The 21767-nt window shown below is 40.9% G+C and overlaps 3 protein-coding genes across 3 annotated transcripts in view; 2 read left to right on the forward strand and 1 right to left on the reverse strand.

Moving 5' to 3' along the window:
- Positions 1-21767, forward strand: part of polr3e (polymerase (RNA) III (DNA directed) polypeptide E) — a 164284-nt gene that overhangs the window by 38017 nt on the left and 104500 nt on the right. The gene's annotated exons all lie outside the window — the stretch shown is intronic.
- The window catches only part of si:ch73-127m5.1 (neurotrypsin), a 40211-nt gene that overhangs the window by 620 nt on the left and 17824 nt on the right, over positions 1-21767 (forward strand). The window contains exon 3 of the mRNA XM_061708795.1: positions 10564-10606. Coding sequence (XP_061564779.1) covers positions 10564-10606 — 43 coding nt within the window. The remainder of the gene's footprint in view (positions 1-10563; positions 10607-21767) is intronic.
- On the reverse strand, positions 13910-19944 carry LOC133419588 (E3 ubiquitin-protein ligase TRIM39-like). The gene is made up of 2 exons (XM_061708841.1): positions 19872-19944; positions 13910-16838 (listed from the first exon to the last, which is right to left on the reverse strand). The coding sequence occupies exon 2, from the start codon at positions 16792-16794 to the stop codon at positions 15121-15123; it is 1674 nt and encodes a 557-aa protein (XP_061564825.1). The 5' UTR covers positions 16795-16838; positions 19872-19944; the 3' UTR covers positions 13910-15120.

Consider the following 21767-nt stretch of genomic DNA (forward strand, 5'->3'; position numbering starts at 1 on the left):
CACGCGCAGGTCGGGGCGTTCACGCGCACCACATCTGCATTTAATCCAATTAACAGAGGCGCGTGCACATACCATTGTCCAAATTAAGACGCTTGGCGTGATTCACACGTGCAAAACATCAGACAGATGCGCGCAAAGCCACCACCACCCCACCTGCCCCCGACCCCCCAGCGGGACATCATGGCAGGAGCCTCTGCAGGGGCTCCAGCAGGGGCCCCTACTGGAGCCCCTGCTGCTGCTGGAGCCCCTGCTGCTGCTGGGGGCCTCCTGCTGGGGGCCACCTGCCCGCGCGTGGATACCTGCCACCCTGTCACAGCACTTCCACCAGACTGGGATGTCAGGGTTTGACACTTCCCCCCAGTTTTTGAGTTTCAGTTCTGTCACTCCTGTTTCCAATCTGCCCTGATTGTCTGCACCTGTGTCTCGTTATCCCCTGTGTATATCTGGTCTTGTCATTCCCCTTCTCCCTGTCAGTCTGTACTGTTTCTACCTCCATGTTTTCCTCGTCAGGTTTTTGTAGCCACGTTCACGTTTATGTTCTTGTTTTGTATCCTGCTCGGCATGCGCTTTTAGTTTGGTTTTTGCTAAATAAATCCTGCTTTTTTGCAACTCCTGCCTCCTGCTCTCCTGCATTTGGGTCCTTAACAAACACCAACCTTGACATGGGACGTGTGAAGACCAGAGCTGGCCTTGTTGTCAGGTGTCGATAAGAGCATCCCGCGGCTCTGCTGAGTTCAGTTTAACGGCTAAACGGATCATCCACCATTTACTGTATACAACTGTAAACTGGAACATCTAATTCATGATGAAAGAATCAATTTATCAGTAGATTCTATTGCATGAGTAATCCAACTGAATGTTATATATTATTTATTTTATCAGGACTGTGTCTAACAGCGGATAGTCGTGCTTTTGATGTGCTTTCATCACAACAAACAACCAATCATTATCTTTCTGCTTGCTACACAAATAAGCTTCATGCTTTGAACCGAACCTCAACCCCTAACTTCAGGGTTGATTCCATCCGGAAGGGACAAAAACTGCAGTTGATGGACTGGCCGCTGGGGGCCAGCTTCAAAAGTGAGTCAATCTCATTGACTCCCGTGTAAAAATCTACACCTTCACAGCAGAAATTAACTTATTTACAGCCTGGTTTAAGTCCACATGCATGACAAATCTGAGGGAGGTGAGCTCTTTTTTTTTTTTAACCTCGTCAGGTGAATTTATATAAAGCAATAAATGTTTTTCCAAAGTGAGGCAAAGTCTTTTGATTTACTGTTGCCTCAGCAAATGGCTAGCCTTTATCTCTTCCTCGTCAGTCATGGTCGAGCTCCCACGCTTATGAAAGCAATCAGCAATTTTTACTAACGTAGCAAAATCTAAGTGCGGCTGTTATTTCTGATATTGGCATTGGTAATCTGCTTGTAAAAACAAATGGTGATGTCACAGATGCGTCGTCCAGACACTTCTGCAGTCTGTTTGAATGCATGCAAGCACCTACTGGCTAGGATTAGCCACAATTTGATTGGCTAATATTCACGGGCCATCAGTCTGCATGTTTGTCCTTAAATGTGTTCTTGCATACTTACGAAACATCATCAGCTGCAGCTGCAGTTCTTTTATAATACTCGTGCACACATCTTAAGTACGGCTGAAATCTCTCGCCGTGTTCTTACGCCGCCCATTTTATCACAGATTCATCCAGTTGAGACCTGAGATGCCAAATATCCCAGAATGTATTTCACACCAACAAAGCAGAAGTAATAGTGGAAGAGTAAGAGGAAATACAAAACAAAGGTATGACCTTGTTACTGTTTAATGAAATGTAGTGCTAAGATAATATAGAAATGTAGTCGTTTTAACATCATATTTGCGGTTAAGTTTCCAAAATGGGGACATTTAAAAATTTCCTCCAATATTTTCATTTTTTTTATTTTTATTTTGCTGAAGTACATCAGCGTTTAACCCATCAGAAAAAACTACATATAAAGTAATGGTTGTAAACACATTATCCAGAGGAGTATATGGACTATTTTGAATGATATTATCGTTGATGGTGTTTTATTTTCTGCACACTTAGATGTAGATGTTGAATACGTGCTGGATGAGCTGTGACATCATCAAGTCCACTCCCATTCCAGATGCAGAAAGACTGACTTACATCCTCCAAAGGGCATTCTCCCGAGTCATTCTGGTCAAGTACAGTAGTTAAAGCCCAAACTGAACGAACTTGGAACTGAGAAAAGGCCGTTATGAAGTTTTCCTTTGCTAAGCTGCAAGCGTGATGCACGGACTGGACAGTTTAGGCTCAGGGGCGCTTGATGTCACACTGTTCGAAGTGAATGGACAGCAAAGCCGAGGATGCGTCCAGCGTCTATGTTTGAGCAGGGGGTCAGTGTATTACGCTAAGAAGAAAACAGGATTGATTTATGAATCTAATGTTCAAATACAAGTTGAGCTAGCAAAATGAGTCTAGTATAGCTAGCATAAATCCTGCTGAAACTCGTGGGCCATGACAGCATCTACACCCCTTGTTGTTAGTTATGGCAAATTCTTCTCAAACCACTTCTGGTCTGAATACAACTGAGGTGCTTGGCAGCAAAAACACAATTAATTAATATGTTTTTTGATGACATTTTATTTGCAGGAAGAAACCCAGAAGGTGTGACTTTATAAACTGAGAAATCTGTGAGAGAAATGCTTTCATGTTACTCCACACGTGATGCATGTGAGGCAGAACTTGAGGGTTTTGCAGTAAAATTCTTGTTTAGGTGGCAAAAAATCTAAATAAGCTATTTTTTCTTCCAAAATGCTGTGTAATGAGGCTGGCCTTATTGCTTAGGAGCCCCCTGGTGACTGTAGTGGCCCTTTGCATCTGCATTTTCTGGCCATAGCAACAAAGAGCTTTTTTTTAATTTATTTATTTTTTTTATTTGGACCACTTCCTAAAAAAAGCAAAAACGCTGGCTGACCTGCAAAACACTGTTTGTTTTAGCAATGTCTTATCAGCAAAACTACCCAAAGGAAAGAACACGGGACGTTCAGAGCAATAATGTGATGAACATTAACTGAGTGGGGGTAACTGGAAATTCCAATGCAAATATTTCACTTCAACCTGCACCAGAGCGCAGAGGCTTCCCTCTACAGGCCTCAGTCTTTTCAACAAAACAATGTGTTTTCTCTCCCTCTGTGACACGTGAACATAACAGGCTTCTACCTGCTTTTGCTTGAAGCCTTGAAATAATAGAAATTTGCATCACTGTCTCGTAGGATCTAGCATAAAAACCAGAACAAGGATCTATGGCAACAATTGAACGCTGAATGTAATGCAAATCAAAATCTAAGAATGAAAATCTGAGAAGCAAACCCCAGAATTTGAATCAAAAAGAAATCAAAATCTCTAATGGACAAGTGCGATCAGCATCTTTCTGGGTTGTTCCTCTCTTTTCTCTCCATCATTTCAAAACCATCTTTGTGCTGAGATCTATAGCTGGTTAAGATTGGCTACTGAATGACTCAGAGCCTTATGTAGACAGAGGTAAGTTAATATCATTAATAACTTTATCATCAAGAAGGGTAAGACATTAATAACTTAACTCCACCTGCAAGAAGGTTTTTGGCACTCTGATGTTGGCACAAGGTACTACTGGATCTCGGCTATGTCTCGCTGTAGATTGATGCTGCGCTTGTTTCAGAAATACCAACGCAAAAAGAAAAACTGGAACCGAGACAGACGGTTCAAAAAGGGAGGAGATGGAGAGAAAAGGAGAGTATAACCTAGAAAGATGATTGCATTCTTGGTTAGAGACTTTGGTTGGTTGGATTCTGGGATTTGGTTCTCAGATTCTGGTTTCTGATTCACAATACATTTTGCATTGAATCGATGCCATAAAGGACTGCCGAAGAAACAAAACGTACCCTGGTTTTATCTCACCTGTATGTATGACCCTAAAAACACGATCATCAATCACATCGGTGTTGCCTTGTGCTGCTCAAGGCGGCGTTTTGTGCCAACGTTTTTCTTTGAACAGCTGCAGTTTGAGACAAACCTTTATTGCATTTTCAGCCCGAGCCAGATACAGAGCTCCACTTTATCTCACCGTGCCAACCTCAACTGCCACTCCTCACTGGTGCAACCCCTAACTGCTTCTCAAGTTCACAGCCGATCAGAAGTTTATCTCTTGCAAGGTTTATTTACACACACTTTGATAGAGTCAGCTTGAACTTCTAAGCAGTTAGGAGGAGACCAGGGACCACTGCAGTTTCCATTCCATTTTTATTGCTCATTCTATGTTTCGTGTCATCATCTCTCAGTGTGGCTGCTACAGTTCAAGTGTTTTGCGTTAATGTGGACCCTATGAGGTGTGTGAAACATTTGGAAACCATTAGTATGTGCAGGATTTAATTACATTCACTTAAACTGAGAGCAACCATGTGTTTGGCCCAAATAGCACATTACTGGTGAGTTTTCAGCTTAAATCAAAGCATAATTTACCAAACATACAACCTTGCGCTATAGGATGTGAATTTTATTTTTCATGAAGAGTATCCTAAACCCTGCAGTGCTTTCTTTAAGTGGCAACATAAAAGACAAAACATCAAAGACATGCACAGATTACCACCAGAGAATCCGACTGAGAAATCTGAACACCAGCGGTCCTCTGAAAAATGCAAACTCTGCGTCATTCTGAATAATTTCTCATATTTCCTGGATGCTATAAGAAAAGAAAAGAAACTCAGACAGCTGCTAGGTGCTGAAAGACGAGGAGGATAAAGATAAAGTGTTGGTTTCCTCTAAATTTCAGGGCTGTTCACAATTTTTGTAAATGAATGCGAGGTCAAAATTTGGGTGTTAAATGTGCCAGTTTTTACCAAATAATGATCAGTATATATTTACTAGTTTCTAACTTGCATCAGTTTTATGTAATTTCCACTTTATATAATGATAATTTCAGGGGTTATAACGAAGCTTCAGCAACCGATGCTCTCGAATTTCCGTTTGACCTCCATCTAGTTGTCTTTGACGTGCTTCTTATTAACCATGACATAATCATTAACGGGATTATTTGAATAAATGTGATCTCGTTTAAAAGCTGTGATACTGACTACAAATGTGGCTTTGCCTCTGATATGTGTTTTTTATACAAAAGGATCTTTAGTTCCTGTGATCTTAGAGAACTCATTAAAAGGCATTTTATTTCCAAATAGCGAGCACACGACAGAATCAGTAGATTTCTTTTTCTATACAATAAATTTTAAAACGAACCGTATGACTGGGCTTTTAGCAGAGCGGCTCCTCAGTGAGGACTAAGATCTTAATAGTCAGCACATTAAAGGCCCTAATCTGATAACCGTGTCATAAATATTAGCCTGCAGGGCTTTTAAATGTACAAAAAAAAGCTTGTACTGGTCTGCATTTCATTTTGTGCTGAACTGGAAGTGACAGTGTGGCTCCGACAGGCCGAATGAAGACAAAATCAATGTTGCAACCACATTAATGATGAAGATGCATGTTTGAAACGTCATTCCAACACTGATCATATTCATTTGTTGTTATAGGAGCAGTCCCGATTCACTTGAGCGGTTTAACTGGGTTCAGCTTTCAAAGACTGATGGGCAGCAGCAAACTGAAGTGACAATACTCAAGGGGGTTTGCAAGGATAAGAAAAACAAGCTCAAAGTGTTGAAGAACAACTGTATCATTACAAAATTATTAAAACATGACCATGATGGTCATGTTGACGGTGGGTGTGTCTGACATTTGGACTTTTCCTTTGCTGAGGCCTTCATTAAACCAGTAAATTAATCACATTTCATCCTACTTGGTACACAAAAAACTGGGTATTTGTCAGCTTGGACACAGTTTTGAGACTTTTTCTGATAACAGATGGTTGTTTTTCTACGACAGCAGCACTTTTCAACGTTTTGCACAGGCCACATGCTACCAGTGACTTTTAGATGTATTTCATGGTTGTGAGAGAGCTCCACTTGGGTGGTTTGTGTATTATATTGAGAGAGACTATTTTTGTAGTTGGGATGCATACCAGATCTACCTTCTGTCTTTTCTGCTTCTTTTCAGGCTTCCTGTACAGATAAAACCACAAGATATGGTTGCATGAGAGGCGCTGATCAGCTTTTCCCCTCTCTTGTCTGCCATTGGCGTACCTGCACGTGCAGTGTGAGTGGCTGATGATGCTGATATTGAAGCTGAACTTTTCTCGACTTGCCACGTGTGGAACACACCAGCAGTTAGTTAGTCAATGCTTCACAAAAGCATCATATCAAAAGTCCATCCATCCATCATCTATACCTGCTCATTCCTATCAGGGTCGCAGGGGTCTGCTAGAGACTATCTAAGCTCTCTGCAGGTGAGCGGCAGGGGTACAACCTGGACACCGCTCCGTCACAAGGCCACAGGGTGACAGACTCCTTTGTGCAATTTAGAATCCCCATTTAACTTGACATGCAGGCTTTTGGACTGTGGGAGGAAGTCTGTAGTGAGGGAGAAGTACAGACACAGTCTGTTCTGAAGCAGAATTTTATGACAGGAAGAAAAACACAGTCTGCTTGTAACTTTGAACATGTTCTATTCTTTTTAAGTCGAGAAAAAAATAAAATGTTCAGTAGTCTTTATAGCCTGAAGACTGCCGACCCTGCTATAACAGAACCAGACCGGTATGATGCCAGAGATAAAGCTGCTTGCACCTATACTGTAGGTGGCGTACTTCAGATATGTTGTACTCTGTTATGTAAAATATCTCTAAGTATTACAGTGATATGGGGACCAAGTACTTTTTTAAAAGATGGTGTTTTCAAAGACCTTGCCCTTGTTTCTTCTTCTGTCTCTTCTATTGGGAGATCTGAACCCCAACATTCATAAAGCTGTTTTGCAGGGAGTTAGTGAATCACAGCAGCAATCAGGACCTCTGCAACGTTACCCCGACGCGCTTCACTTACATCCAGTGTAGGAGAGCTCCTGTTTCATACCTGGCACATATTGTCTTTCATCCGTTTAATTATATCCAGTATTGTAGGAGGGATGAAATGTATATGTGCAAAACCTCACTGACTTGGGGGAAATTTCTTCTTCCTTCCCTAATTCCCATGATTTACCATCGCAGCTGAAGTCATTTTTATATATGAGCATCTCTTGCAACATTTTAGACGAGACATGAGTTTTGTCTGAAAGCATTTCTCTGGAGCGTCTTCTTTCCCTGAGCTGCAATAGTCTTGCTTATTGCTTATTTGTTTCTGTTTCTCTGTCTGTGCTCCTCATTCTCTCTGGTGTGTGTGTGTGTGTGTGTGTGTGTGTGTGTGTGTGTGTGTGTGTGTGTGTGTGTGTGTGTGTGTGTGTGTGTGTGTGTGTGTGTGTGTGTGTGTGTGTGTGTGTGTGTGTGTGTGTGTGTGTGTGTGTGTGGTCTTGCACTGGACGCAGCTGCAGCAGCATCATAACAGATTACCACGGTAATGGAGCTGTGTGATTGACATGAGTGGAGATATGAGCGCCCGTGTTCACTAGCACAGGTCACCTGTTCTGCTCTAACATCATTAGGCTCAGATCTTTCCTCTGGGAGGAGTTTACATCTCCGATTAATACTATATTTGTGTGTGTGTGTGTGTGTGTGTGTGTGCAGTGGATCGTTGCCTGACTTTGGCAGTGACAACTCATGGAGAGCAGAAGTCACCGGTGTGAAGGTGAAATGAGTTGTATTTCACTGTTATTTCACAGATTGTGTGTGTGTGTGTGTGTGTGTGTGTGTGTGTGTGTGTGTGTGTGTGTGTGTGTGTGTGTGTGTGTTTCCACTGAGCGCTACACTTTCATACCTGGATGGTTTATGCTTTTCCTTGTAGTGATGGTACAGTGAGTAAGCTCATCTACAAACATGTCACAAATGTGTCAAGGACACTTCGTATTAAAGAATAAGCACAAACCTCTTGAAATGCACCATATTTTCCTTCCCTGCAAGTACTTCTGGATAAAACCCATTTATATATTTAAGGGCTCTTTTGGAGAATGAGTCAGCCGCTCCATGTGCATCACTTTAAAGGGAAGAGTCTCAGTTGAAATACGTGCGTTTCATCTATACTTGGTTGCTATTGCGTAACGTCGTCAAGTAGAAAAGATCACGTGAACCGAGTCTGTGGACTCCTAACAAATCAGCCACGCCTGAAGTCGATGGACATTTTAACAGCCGTTCCTGCCTTCCCCACACTGATGACTGATTACAGGCCAGATGAGACCCAGGTCCATCCTCAAACCGCCTGTAATAAGGAGGAGAGTTTGCTTATCGATGAATGGTAACATCCCCTGAAGGATGTGGGAGGCGTAGTGGTGGAATAAGTCATCAGAGTTTCAAGGTGAATCTGGGCGCCGTCATTTAGCCTGCCTACCAACATTATCGGCTTGATCGATACCTCACTTGATTTGTGATTCAAAGACAACAATGATGGTCTGTCTCATTCGATTTCTTCCTCCTGATTGAGGCAGGTCTTTCCTCGTTACCTTGAATAGTATTGAACATATCCCCTAAAAATGTGTGAAATGTGAAGCCAAAATTTAAATGCGTACTCCAGACTCCAATCAAAGCTGTGGAGTATACAGCAGCCGTGCCAAGTGAGTTGGTCAACGCTTGCGTGAGATACGAGAAAATCCCCTCCCCTTGTCAATTCTATGGTGTCAATTCAGCGCCAAAGCTATTGAAAATCAAAATCAGATGATCTCACCCCAAAATCTGAGATTGCACTCTTTTCTCTTCAGTTCTACTTTTCTTTTCTCGTCATCATTTCTACAACCATCTTTGCTTTTTCTTTCCGTGGTTGCAGTTCTGGATGAGTGAAATCAGTGCGCCGTCACTCTATTGTGGCCAAGCGAGACACAGTCAAGATCAATATATTTGGTTTTGAAATGTTGCCATAGTAACTTGGGTTACTCTGACATGAAAAAGGCTTAGCGAAACAAAGATCAGCAGCAGTTTACTAACCAATCTAAAAGAAACTTCATTTCTGCTGTCCGTGAGCTGTCTCCAACGCGGGAAAGCACTGCCCATATTTACTCTGGCTCATGTCCTGTTTTTATCTGCCCTCTTTCGCTTCCAAATAAGGCTTTTTTCCTGTACCGGGTGGTAGTGGTGGAGGGAACGCTTTCCTTCCGAGAGCTTCAGCCATCTGTTTCTGTTTCCCTTTGCTGAAATGATAACTTGGGAGCGGTACCTACATGTACCTACATCAGTGGCACCAAGTTCAAGTACACTCACGAAGTGTGCGACTTCTTTGTGTCTTCATGTTACACTCAGGTCGCTATGTTTCTCGCTTTCGCCGCACATGGGAGGAACTGGTTTTACAAGACTGGACCAACTGAGACTTTTATTAAGCACGCTCACTCGGTAGAAATCTCTGCAGCCAGATACAGAATCCTCATTTTTCTGCCATGCCTGTACTTATTTCTTATCATTTTTTGTTGTTTTTATTTTTTGGCACCTGGTTACTTTCAGCTGCCTTTTGTGATTAAAAATAACATATTTGTTGATTGTAAGCAGAAATGACATGCATGTTTATTTGCATATGGTGTGGGAAGGTCAGTTACGATCACTCAAGACGCATTTGAGTGCTTGACAGGTGTTAACTGCTACTTGAAATCGGATTTGTCAGTATTTGTCAGTACTGCACAAAGAGGAGGATGGTAGTATGTCCATTCAATTTGATTGAAAGAACCCTCAGCAGGAATTTTAATTAATGAGAAATGTGCAGATACACAAGTGGCATACAAAAATAGAAAATATTGTTAAATATGTTCTAGCTACTGTTAAAACTCTGGTTTATTTGAAAAGGGGGTGCCTGATTGTGTTCAGTAATAGTTATTGTCTGTATTAGAAAATCCTATTGAATTGTCTGCAATTAAACATATTAAGACTTTGTTTGTTCATCACCTGCGATGTTTGTATTCTTGCAGCTCGAAGTCGGCGGCAGCACAGAAATGTGAATAGCTGCACACTCGTGAAGACGATCACCTGCTCTGTTCACACATGCAGATTGTCTTTAATGTCCACTGTGACTGATCTGTGTTTAATCATTCTTATGAATGTATATAATACAATTCTGAATTTTGGTACATTGGTACAAATGTCTGATATAAAACATCAATGTTTTCTTGTTTGTTAAGAAATATTATTGAGCTTAATCTGGAAGTGAAACTTCAAGCTGAGTTTAATCAAATACCATTTAGTATATTTGTAACAGGCCGGGAAGGATCACATAGGATAAAGTTCTCATATTTTTGACAGACAGGAAAACAGTTTAGTTTCAAAGAGGATGAGGTGATGATTATCTTCCTGTGAAGCATAAAGATATCTCTTATCCAAAGATAAGAGATCCACTAACCACTCCCACTGAAGATTGCAAGTTTCATGAACCACTAGAAATGTGAATAAATGAAAAAGATGTAGTGGACTAAATTCTGATATTCTCTCCAAATGTATCTGTTTTAGGAAAAACAAATATGTGATAGTAATGAACGGATTTTCAGCTTCCCTGTCTAACGTCCTCCGTGTCTCCTCTTGTCTGCAGGTTGTGGCTGAGGACAGTTACTTAAACGAGGTGCAGAATTCAGGTAGGTGGTGAGACGATGATCATCCATCCTCTCCTCCCACACCATCACTTCCCTCTGCTCTGTCTGTGCTTTTCTCTCCGGTTGAACCCACAGTCTGGCTCAGACAGTGATAAAACCCCTCTCCTGTCGCCTTTTCTGACTTATAGCCTCTCATCCTGCAGTTTTACTGCACCTTTGTCTCCCTCTCTCTCCCATCATCTCAGCACGCCCTGCTCTCCCTCTCATTTTAATTTTCTTTGCATCCCTGAGAGAAGAGGTGGCCATGATGGTGATGAAGATGGGGGTTGGGTAAAGAACTCCACCATCTCAAGCTCGCTTCCAGTGGTGAAATATAAATGCCTTTAGAGCTGCACACATTTTGACCGATGACTGAAATTTAGGAGCATTGCAGTTGTAAACATCCATCAGTGGATCCTCTCATGCGTTACCACCTCAGTGCTTTTAACCCTTTAAAGCCTGATGTATGAAATAACACGAAATAATATATATTTTTATTTGAAGTGTTGATATATTCGAATCAAAAAAACAATTTCTAAATAAATATTTTTCTTTTTAGTAATTTTTTGGTCTGTATGAAATGTTCCCCCCCTTTTTTGATTAAGATGATGCTACAAAAGGTCTCAGAAATTAATTTATCAAATATGATACATCTGGTATTATATCAATGATCAGCAATCAAATAGCTCAAAATACAGACCAAAATACCCATGACAGCTGCACGTACTTGAGACAAAACCTGTGTGAATTCTGTAAAAGCACATTTCTCCTTATTCCATGAATATTCTGTGTCTTTTGTGAGATGGATGTGCTGCCACACACCCACCCCCCATACAGCAATCCTGCTTGTGTGAACCGTGTCAAATACTCATTGTGGCTGGGAAATGGATTATAGGAGCAGGGAGACTGAGCGTTCCCATGGAGATGGGCACAGTGCGGTTGTCTTGGCAATGGGAAGGGTGTGAGCGCTGCGGGTGTTGAGGGGAATTACAGAGCTGATGGAAACACACAGGAAGAGGGACCAAGTGGATATTGAGAACTAGTGGGGGGAATCTGAAGCCGAGGCAACGACTGGTCGCAGAAAGAAACACAGACACAATTCTGCTTTTGGTTTACGTAATGCTTTTATACTTTATTAAATTTTTAAGGTGAGTTTAAAAGTTTCATTACCATTACAGAGGAATATAGGCACAGTGTTTTTTTATTTATTTACTTAAATAAACAGTCAAATCCTTGCATTAAGAATATAACAAAGTGTTGAATATTAGTGCAAAAACTAAAATGAACATTAAATTGATGAAGACATTTGTTCTGAAAATGATTGAAAAAAACAACATAAAAAACATAATACACATGATTTTTAAATATGTTTATGTCTCCGATTTAAGTGCATCTGGTGAATTAAACTTTAATGTCGTTAGATCATCCTGACACGGTGTCAGTGACGGAGCTGCTCTGTGAAACATGAAGCTGGTTTAATAGAAAAAAAATGCATGAAGGCTGCAATAAAAATGTAATAATTCATTCAAAGTAATTATGTCCATACGCTTCCTCCCATCTCACTTCGTTTTTACAGCTCCCCACCTGACGGAGGTCGTGTTTAATATTTAAGCTCTTGTGTTCAGTCAAACTCTCTTGAAGATAAATACATTCATGAAGGCAACAATGTTTGCAAACATCCTTCACAATGACAGTCATTCACAGTAAAGCTGAAGATACAGTTTGCATCATTAACCCACTTTCAACATAAAAGGCATTCTCAAAAAAATCCATAGTTTTAATCATATCTATTTCTCTCAGCTTTGACATCTGACTTCTTGTGGCACTTTAACATTTTTACAACAAAGTTCAGAAAGGAATCAGATGAGCAAAGTCATAAATCTGAGATAAAAAAGTAATAAACTGACTGTTTTACAATGTCACTTCTGTGAAACACAAACATTTTACACACCCACATGAACCGGCTGACACTTCAGAGTTGCATTAAAACAAAAGACAGCTAAATCTAACTCTAGTTCTATTGACATGGATGCCACGTTAACAATCAGTACCTAAAGATATTTTGCAGATGGCCAGCGTTACTCTTCCGACTGGAGCCTGGTATCGGGCATTAAATCTCAATTACTATCACGAATGAACTCATAACTGTTACTTTTACTATGTAAAGAACATTTATGTACTTGTAATTATGTCTTTATCTTCATTTTGTTTTGTTCATAGCTATTATTTAATGGACGAGTTATAAACACTTGTACAAAACCACACCACTGACTTACTACACTTAATCATCTGTTCTTTTATATCTCGTCTTGCATCATGTGAAATAATTTAATAAAATAATTATAATGTCCTGCTAATGGCCTCACTCACTGCCAATTTGTACAGCAGCTCTGAGAAACAGCATGCCATGGCAACCAGGGACTGATTACACCCCCACATGACAACTGTAACCCCTACGACAGCAGCAGGACATTAGCAAACCACTCAAAGTTAACTTGGCCTTCAAATTCTGCACATACCATGCTAAAGGGATCACCCTGAACTTGAAGAAAGTCTTTTACATTCCTCACACCTGCATGCCGTCATAAGCTTCACACTGCTTTAGAGCCTTTACCTCCAGGTCTCAGCACTAAAAGGAAGTACTATAATTACATTTAACAAAGGAGCAGACCTACTGGGTACTAAAGTTGGGGAGGAAGCACTTTATCTGAAGCACATGTTGCTTGGAAGGGGTTTTTCCACAACCATTATTCTTTCTAAAATTGGGTTGTGTGAAGTAACTATAAGTAGTTAGTGTTTTACTTTCAGTGGACAGCAGTCGCAGCGCTTATAGTTTAGACAATGAGGGAAGCTAAACTAGACTTGGTTATGAGAGCCAGAACAACCAGTTTCACCATCTAATACACTTGAGCTTGTAACCCCATTCAGCACGGATGACATCCATGCATGACAAACTTTGAAAACTCAGCAGATGGCTGGATTTCTAATCAAGATGTCAGTCATGCTCACCAAAGAAAGGTAGTGTCCTCATCGCGCACTAGTCACACCAACTTATCAAAAATACGCCAAGGCCAGACACCTGGAAGTAAGAGATGAATAACGTTTCACTGTAATCTTCATAGAAATGTCACTGTTAGACATGAAATCACAGATGAAACTTAAAGTCCCAAAGGAAAGGAGAAATTCTGTAGTCTGGGATGTCTGGACTCGTTAAAGGAAAGCTGCACCATGAACCATTACCAACACATTGAAAGGAGTACAACACATGCCAATCTACAACGATTGTAAAAAAAAACAACAAAAAAACAAACAGTAAAGGTGTTTCTGGTACGTCAACTAAACACACCACAATGTCTGAGTCGTTAGTGACAGTAACGCTGCTTAAAAGAGTCTTATTGAGGCACAGGAAGAAAATCAACTCCTTTTAAACAGACAAGAAGGCTTTGTCTGTCAACATAATAATAACATTTGGCTTTGACATGATCAGAACTCTTGATATAAGATAGTTCCCCTATGTGTTGCTCCACCGCCACCGTACCACCAGCAGTTCCTCCTGCAGACAAAGCTCTTCCCCCGTTTTCTCATTTAGAAGCGTGTACTTCAAACTTTGAGGTTACAGCCACATCCTCAGTTTATTTCCGCTCTGCTAAACCTAATCAGATGACCGTAATAAATAAAAGTCTGCCAACTTTCTCCAAGCTTAATTTCTGCGCTGGGTGTCGGGATAAGCAGGCTCATAAAGAAGTGGGAAGCCTGCCACCATCACCATCTCCTCCAAGAGTGTATACGTATACGGGCTAATTTGTGTAGCGAACACGAAGAAATGTGATTCTGGTTTGAAGAAGACACATGAAATTCACCACCGGCTGAGTGTTAATGTGACGCTGCCGTGCCGTTATAAGTTGAGACAACCAAAACCAGAGGCAGTCTCTTTCACGTCCTGGTGTTCTAACAGAATCAAACATGCTTTATATTATTGCTGGTCTTAAGTCTTGTCTCATGTAAACTGTGTGCGTGACACAGGAATCTGCATGAACTTTGTTATAGATGTGTAAAAAGTGACCTCGCAGGATCCCCAGTCCTTGCAAAACAGCTTATGAGATGTGAGAACTTGTCATAGGGTAGTTTAAAATAAAATAAATATTTCTAGACTTACTGCAAAGTCATCTAGTTGACACAATTTGTGTTAAAGTTGGATGACTGATCCATATCTGTGTCACATGGTCCAGTGTGGTAACACTGCCAAGGGTTAGAAATCTAATGTAAATCCAATACTGAATTTGACCTTCATGAAGGTAAATTTATTTGCAGTTTCTTTTGCAACACGGTTGTTCATCAGTAAAGAAAGAACCCTGCAAAAGTACCCCGGTATCAATGCAACTAACACAATCTTGATGCCACTGTTCATCCACATCAATTCAAAAAAAATGTTTGTGTTGCCCAAAAAAACAAACGGTAAATAAATGAATTAATTAATTAATAAAAAGATTGGGATAATTTAATTGGTAATCTTCTGCTTAAGCAGTAATAGAAACAGGAACAATAATCAGTGGGTCCAGATTTGAACCGTACTCGTTATCGCAAGGGTTAAAGTAAGGATAGAGCTCCTCAGTGAACAAACACTCATTGAAAGAGTAGATTGGCGCTGCGCTACCGACATCGTAGAACGATATCTGACCGCCGTCGTAATCCACAAACACTCCGATGCGCTCCACCCTCCCCAGGTGCACCACCACGCCCGGGGAGCTGAAGGTTTCCAGCTTATCCTTCAGTAACCAGAGAGCCCACAGTCCACAGAAAGAGGAGCGAGCGACAGCCCCAGTCCTCTGGATGGACGCTGTGGCCACGCCCAGACACCACTCCGTCTTCTGTCCCACGTAAACCTCAAAGTAAAACTTACAGGACGAGAAGCCCGTCCGTCCCAGGACGGCCAGATGCTCATTGAACATGCCGGGTCTCAGGGCCACGTTTCTGCTCGAACCCTGAGTGTAACTCACTTGTTTCCCATCAGGAGACAAGCTGAGCATGGGGTGAGCCGTCTCGGCATCCAGCGTGACGTTCACCTCATACTGCTGCATGTATCTGAGCTTGGCTTCGTCTGACATGTCTGAGCTGCCGGAGAAGTGACTAATTTCTGAACTGATTTTACTCAGCAACGCTCGCAGCTGAGAAAATGAATTTGTCAAAAATGTCCGCATGGGCTCTGTCCCCAGAAGAGTGTTGAAGTTGAACGCTGACAGGTCCATGGTGTAAGGCAGCAGGGATGGGTTCTGCAGGAAACCCAGCCAGTCTTTGGTCTGTTTTAGCTCCCTCAGCTTCACCGCCGTCGCCTGCAGCTCACTGATCTCCAGTGTCATAACTCCAATGAACCCCTCTGCTTCTTCCTCTGCTGACTTTTGCTTCTCCTCCACCGCCGTGATGAGCTCCACCTGGATCCTGTTAATCTCAAGCACCACGTCTTCTAAGTCTTGAATGCTGCTTGCCACCAGTCCTTCAGTTCCCGTCTTGCTTTCCACCACCGAGTCTCTCGTGTTTTGCACCTTACTAGTCCTTTCTTGGATCATACGCTGCACTTGGACCTCGCTTTTCTCCAACAGATCCTTTGTCTCGTCATAAGCCTGCTGTATGGGAATCACGTCGTGGTTGATGTGGTTGGAGCTGGCGCAGATGTTACACAGGAGGGCGCTGTCATCTCTGCAGAACAGTATCAGAAGCCTGTTGTGCCTCTTGCAGACCCTGTCCTCCAAGTTTGGCACCGGTCCGACCAAAGTGTGTCTCCTCAGTCCAGAAGCTCGGTGATGAGGCTCCAGGTGATCGTTGCAGTACGAGCTGAGACACTCCAGGCAGGATTTGGCAGCCTCTCTCTGGGTCTCAGTGCAGATGTCACACAGCACCACATCGCCACAGTTCCCCTGCTGCTGATCTGCAAATTCATTCTCAGCGTTCGTCACGTTTAGTGACATGAACTGTGACGCCATCTCTGAAATGAAAGTGTTGACCTTGAGATCGGGCCTCCTTTGAAATTGTTCCTTACAGACGGGACACTGGCAGACTCGTGCATCGTCCCAGTAGCACGTGAGACAGACCATGCAGAAGTTGTGTCCACACGGAGTGGAAACGGGTCGCTTGAAAACATCCAGACAGATGGGACACAGAAACTGCTCCTCAGACAACAGACTGTTGGTTGCCATTTCTAAACCCACACGGCTTACATCGATGGTCAGGTCTCCGGAAGCTGCAAAAAATAATGACACCAATTAATCAATTTAGTAGCAGTTCTGGAGCATTGTTCACAAAGTTAAACTGTTTTCAAGGCTACTTAAAATTATGAGGAATTTTCATCTAAATAAGAACTCCACATGTATATATATATATATATATATATATATATATATATATATATATATATATATATATATATATATATATATAAATAAATAAATAAATAAAATGTACATATTCTTTTTTTAAACCGCTGCATCATGGATGCGCATTTTCAGAATAAATTCTGATTTTTTGTTTTTAATAATTAAAACAATGTCTATAACAATTAACCCAATGAACCTCTCATGGTGGGATATTGGTTGCTAAGAACTCTAGCTGCCTATCAGAGATCTGATTAAAACCATAAACTCTAGGGTGCCATGCTGATTTACCCTTTTTTTTTTTTTTCTCCTTTGTGTGAGTCAGAGACTTTATAAGATAAGTTTCAGTTCACAGATCGGTAGTAAGAGATTTAAAAGAGATGCTTAAACGAGTAATATCAGATCCGTATGACCTTTCTTTGAGCCTTTTGGTGAGTTTAACTGTCACACTTTGATAAGAAGCAGGAGCGATCTGTGCTAACACTGAAGTTACTTTCTGAATCACCACAAGATCAGAGGACACAAGGCTGAAGTTAGTGTCTGAATCAGCACAAGACCAAAGAACCGTTCCGTTTTAGAGGAACGAAAACTTAGACCAGAACCAGTTCAGAAGCAGAAACACTTAAACGGCTCTTACTAGGATTAAATTAACTTGATTAAAAGCATTAGTCATATTATTATTAGTATTTATATTTACTGTCTAAATTAAAATATGCAAGACTTAAAACAAAGTTGCCTAGACTTTGGAAGAAAAGTTTATACTAAATGTGTGTGTGTACTTTCCGGACTATAAGCCGCTACATCTTTGAACTCTGTGGCTTTACCAATGATGTGGCTAATTTATGGATTTTCATGGGCTAACGAGCTTCATGCCGCTAATACATTTAGCCTTGTGGACACCTGCGGCTTACAGACATGTGCCGCTTATATATGTACAAAATCTGTTTTCTTTTTTAAATTAGTGGGTGTGGCTCATATTCAGGGGCGCTCAATAGTCTGGAAATTACGGTATACATACACCTATGATAGTGTTAAAAAAAAATGACTCCACCTGGAAAGACGGGATGAAGTGAATTGGCTGGCTACTAGAGATGGGCGGTATGGACTAAAAAATGTATCCCGATCATTTCTGGCATTTATCCCAATAACGACAAAAAAAATACCAATTCAACTCCACCTTTGTAACTATAAATCTATCTCGCTCTTAGATCCGCCATGTTCGTTACAAAAAAAAATGGGAATCTTTCTTTCTTTCTTTCTTTCTTTCTTTCTTTCTTTCTTTCTTTCTGGCTCATTCCTTCCTTCCTTCCTTCCTTCCTTCCTTCCTTCCTTCCTTCCTTCCTTCCTTCCTTCCTTCCTTCCTTCCTTCCTTCCTTCCTTCCTTCCTTCCTTCCTTCCTTCCTTCCTTCCTTCCTTCACATACATTGTGCGTGGATTTAACACAGAACCATAAATCAGACTTTACACAAAAACGTCATCAACAGGAATTTATTGTTTTTACCGCAAAATGACAAATTCTTACCATGGGGAATTTTTTTGACGGTTTATCGTGAACGGTAAAATATCGCCCATTCCTACTGGCTACACCCCTAAAACCAGCTGCTGTCAACCGAGGTGTAAAGATATGGTTGAGAGGGAGCTGCTATACTGTGTCTCTTAAAGGGGATAGTTTAAAAAGAATTACATATTTTCTATGTATACAAATATTTACTCTGGTGTCTAAAGTGACTCAAAAACCTCAACATAACACAACGTTGTCACTTTGTTTGGAGTTACCTGAACATTTTAATTGTAGTGAGCTGTTCACAGTGACAGGGTACTGTGACCTCACAGACCCAGATAGAACCATCCAGCCTCCCCATCTTTATCTCCAGCAAACCTCACATTATAACGGACCTCAGAAGAAGGGAGCACATAGCTGTAAAACTATTTTTGAAACTATTTTTCAAAAGTGTGTACATACAGGACTGTCTCAGAAAATTAGAATATTGTGATAAAGTTCTTTATTTTCTGTAATGCAATTAAAAAAACAAAAATGTCATACATTCTGGATTCATTACAAATCAACTGAAATATTGCAAGCCTTTTATTATTTTATATTATTATTAATATAACTATAATATAAATATATAATTATTAATATTGCTGATCATGGCTTACAGCTTAGGAAAACTCAAATATCCTATCTCAAAAAATTACAATATTCTGGGAATATTAATCTCAAACTGTAAGCCATAATCAGCAATATTAACATTTTTGTTTTTTTAATTGCATTACAGAAAATAAAGAACTTTATCACAATATTCTAATTTTCTGAGACAGTCCTGTATATATGTGTGTGTGTGTGTGTGTGTGTGTGTGTGTGTGTGTGTGTGTGTGTGTGTGTGTGTGTAACCAACAGGTTTTTTGAATTAATTTCCATAAAATATGGTTTGATTTTCATCTAAGTCACAATCATAAACAATGAGCTTGAGCTTACACCAACAAATTAGATATAGTATAATATTTTATTTAAAGTAACATTAATTACACGTTTTCACTGAAACAATCCGTCTATTAGATTCATCTATTTTGTTTAAATGAAACCTTTTCTGATGAAGACACCGTTCAACAAATAACTCATACCGATAATTCAAAATGTTAAAAACAATTCATTTGTATGTTTCCCGAAACCCTGAAATTCAACGCCATTAAATAAAATAGTGAAGATAATAAATGTGTTAACTTCTCTAACTAATCAGTCTCGCGAGGTCAGCTCGCTGTGGTCAGTTCAGTTCATGAAACACTGATCAAAGCTCCGCCACCGGCAGCGTTTCTGCTCACAGAGAGTTAATACGCTACAAACACAAACAACGACTTATAGCTGAGTTCCAGAGAAGTTTGACTCCGCTTCGGCCACTTACGTGAGCTTTGTGTCGGTCAGGAGAGCAGACTTGTCAGTTGTTTCAGAGCAGACTCTTTCACTTTCCTCCTGCGTCACGGCTCTTAAAGGGACAGGCCTCCTTTATATTTATATTTATTTATACTTGCGGCGTCAGCGGGACTCAGGGGACTTTACGGGTTGGACCATTAGCTGGAGGCCTGTCTTTCTCTTTCGTTTCTCAAGTTTTATGCCTTTTTTTGTTTTGTTTTTTATCCCCAAACAGAACTCAGTGTTCCTACACCTGTGTGTTTCAGAGTTACGGCGTCATTTTAAAATTTGTATTAAGTAGGTGTGTGGTTTTCCAGTGAGTAATGTTGTAATTTAGTTTGCATATTTATATCTATATATTTATAGATGTGCGTGTGTGTGTGTTTGTGGGGGGGGGGGGGGGGGGGGGGGCTGCTTTGTTGCTGACACTTGCCACCATTAGTTATTGCTGTTGTTGCCTCTTGGTCTTGAAAACCCCCAAAAGTTTTAAAGTGAAGAACGGACGTTTTTACAAGAAAATGAAAGGGGACCTTTTATGGCATCTAATACCTATTTTAAACAGGCCTTGAATGTCTTAAAAACAAGCTTTTGATTGTTTTTGCTAAATAAATTAGAAATTCAGTCTCTAAGCCATGTCTGTATCTTCCCTGTTTCTAACCTCATTATCTATGCGGGATTCTGAGTGGGCGGGGCTATGATAATGAGGCTCTGTGCTGATTGGCTGCCTGAATGACGCGATACACCTCTATGAAAAAATGGCGGAAGCTCCGGCCGGCGGAGTTAGTTGTGGGCGTGGTTTCACGCATCAGAGGCCAACCGATGTAAATCGCTCCCGTCGTTACGTAACAACGGGCGCAGAATCTGAACGGCTCGTAGATCCACATCACACTGGACGGCTCATCCGGGCGGCTGTACAGACACTGCAGAATTTGGTTGCTTTCCTCCTTCTCTGAGTTGGCAGGCTGAGGGGAGACCACTTTATATATGTTAAAGCAAGAGAAAACGTGTTTTTCATAATAGGTCCCCTTTCAAGTACAATAGGAAAATTACCCTAGAATTTCATTTTGTTTTTCAATTCATTCATTATTATTTTATTATGTGGTGTCTTGGGTTTTCAGACTTTCAGGTCAGTTCACAACAAATGAGACAGGAATGGACAACATGAGGAAGGGTAATTGGAGAGGAAAATTAGGACAAGAGGCTGGAAGGGCGCTGGGGAAAAAAAAGGTAAAAGAAGAGAAGGTTTTGGACACCAACCTTCATTTACGCACAAATGAGGCCCTGTTGGAGTGATTAGGATTTTCACACCAACACTACTATCTTTAAAGCGTATGATGTCAAATCAATTTTTTTGCACATTTAAAGACAAATTTGCTCAATAAAGAGATGCTGATATCTTCCATCCATATTCTAAAAAACTTTACGAATCCCTTAAATCCAATACTTTGCATCTTTTCATTTTCAGTCTTTTCAGTCTGATATTCTTAAGTGCAATATTTGGCTTGTTCCATTATTACCATTAAAGCGTGTGTTGGTTTATAATGAGCTCCAGCCAAACCCGCACTGCATTTCGTGGCCTAGTTCTACTACTCTTTGATGTCAGCAGTTTCCCTCTGAATGTGTCATAAGTTTCATTCTCACTAACACCCATCCCAAAGAAGATTACTGGAGGTATCGCGTTACCACCGTGTCATATTAGCAGTGGTCTGATGTCATGCTCGGTGTGGATCAGCAGGGGTGCCGGCATCAGGCCGGATCCTGCTCTGACTCTGGACAGGGGATGAGAATGTTAGCTTTTATGTGGAGATGAAATACAGACATGGAGATAATGTGATTTGAAGGCCATCTCGTCTCCTCTTTCCTCTCGTCTCCTCCCTAAATGCTCTTC

The sequence above is a fragment of the Cololabis saira genome, chromosome 19 (assembly GCF_033807715.1).
Source record: "Cololabis saira isolate AMF1-May2022 chromosome 19, fColSai1.1, whole genome shotgun sequence".
NCBI classification, from domain to species: Eukaryota; Metazoa; Chordata; class Actinopteri; order Beloniformes; family Belonidae; genus Cololabis; species Cololabis saira.

What these genes read in the sequence shown, in the direction of transcription:
- LOC133419588 (XM_061708841.1), bottom strand. Translation starts at nt 16,794, where the DNA reads ATGGCAACCAACAGTCTGTTGTCTGAGGAGCAGTTTCTGTGTCCCATC.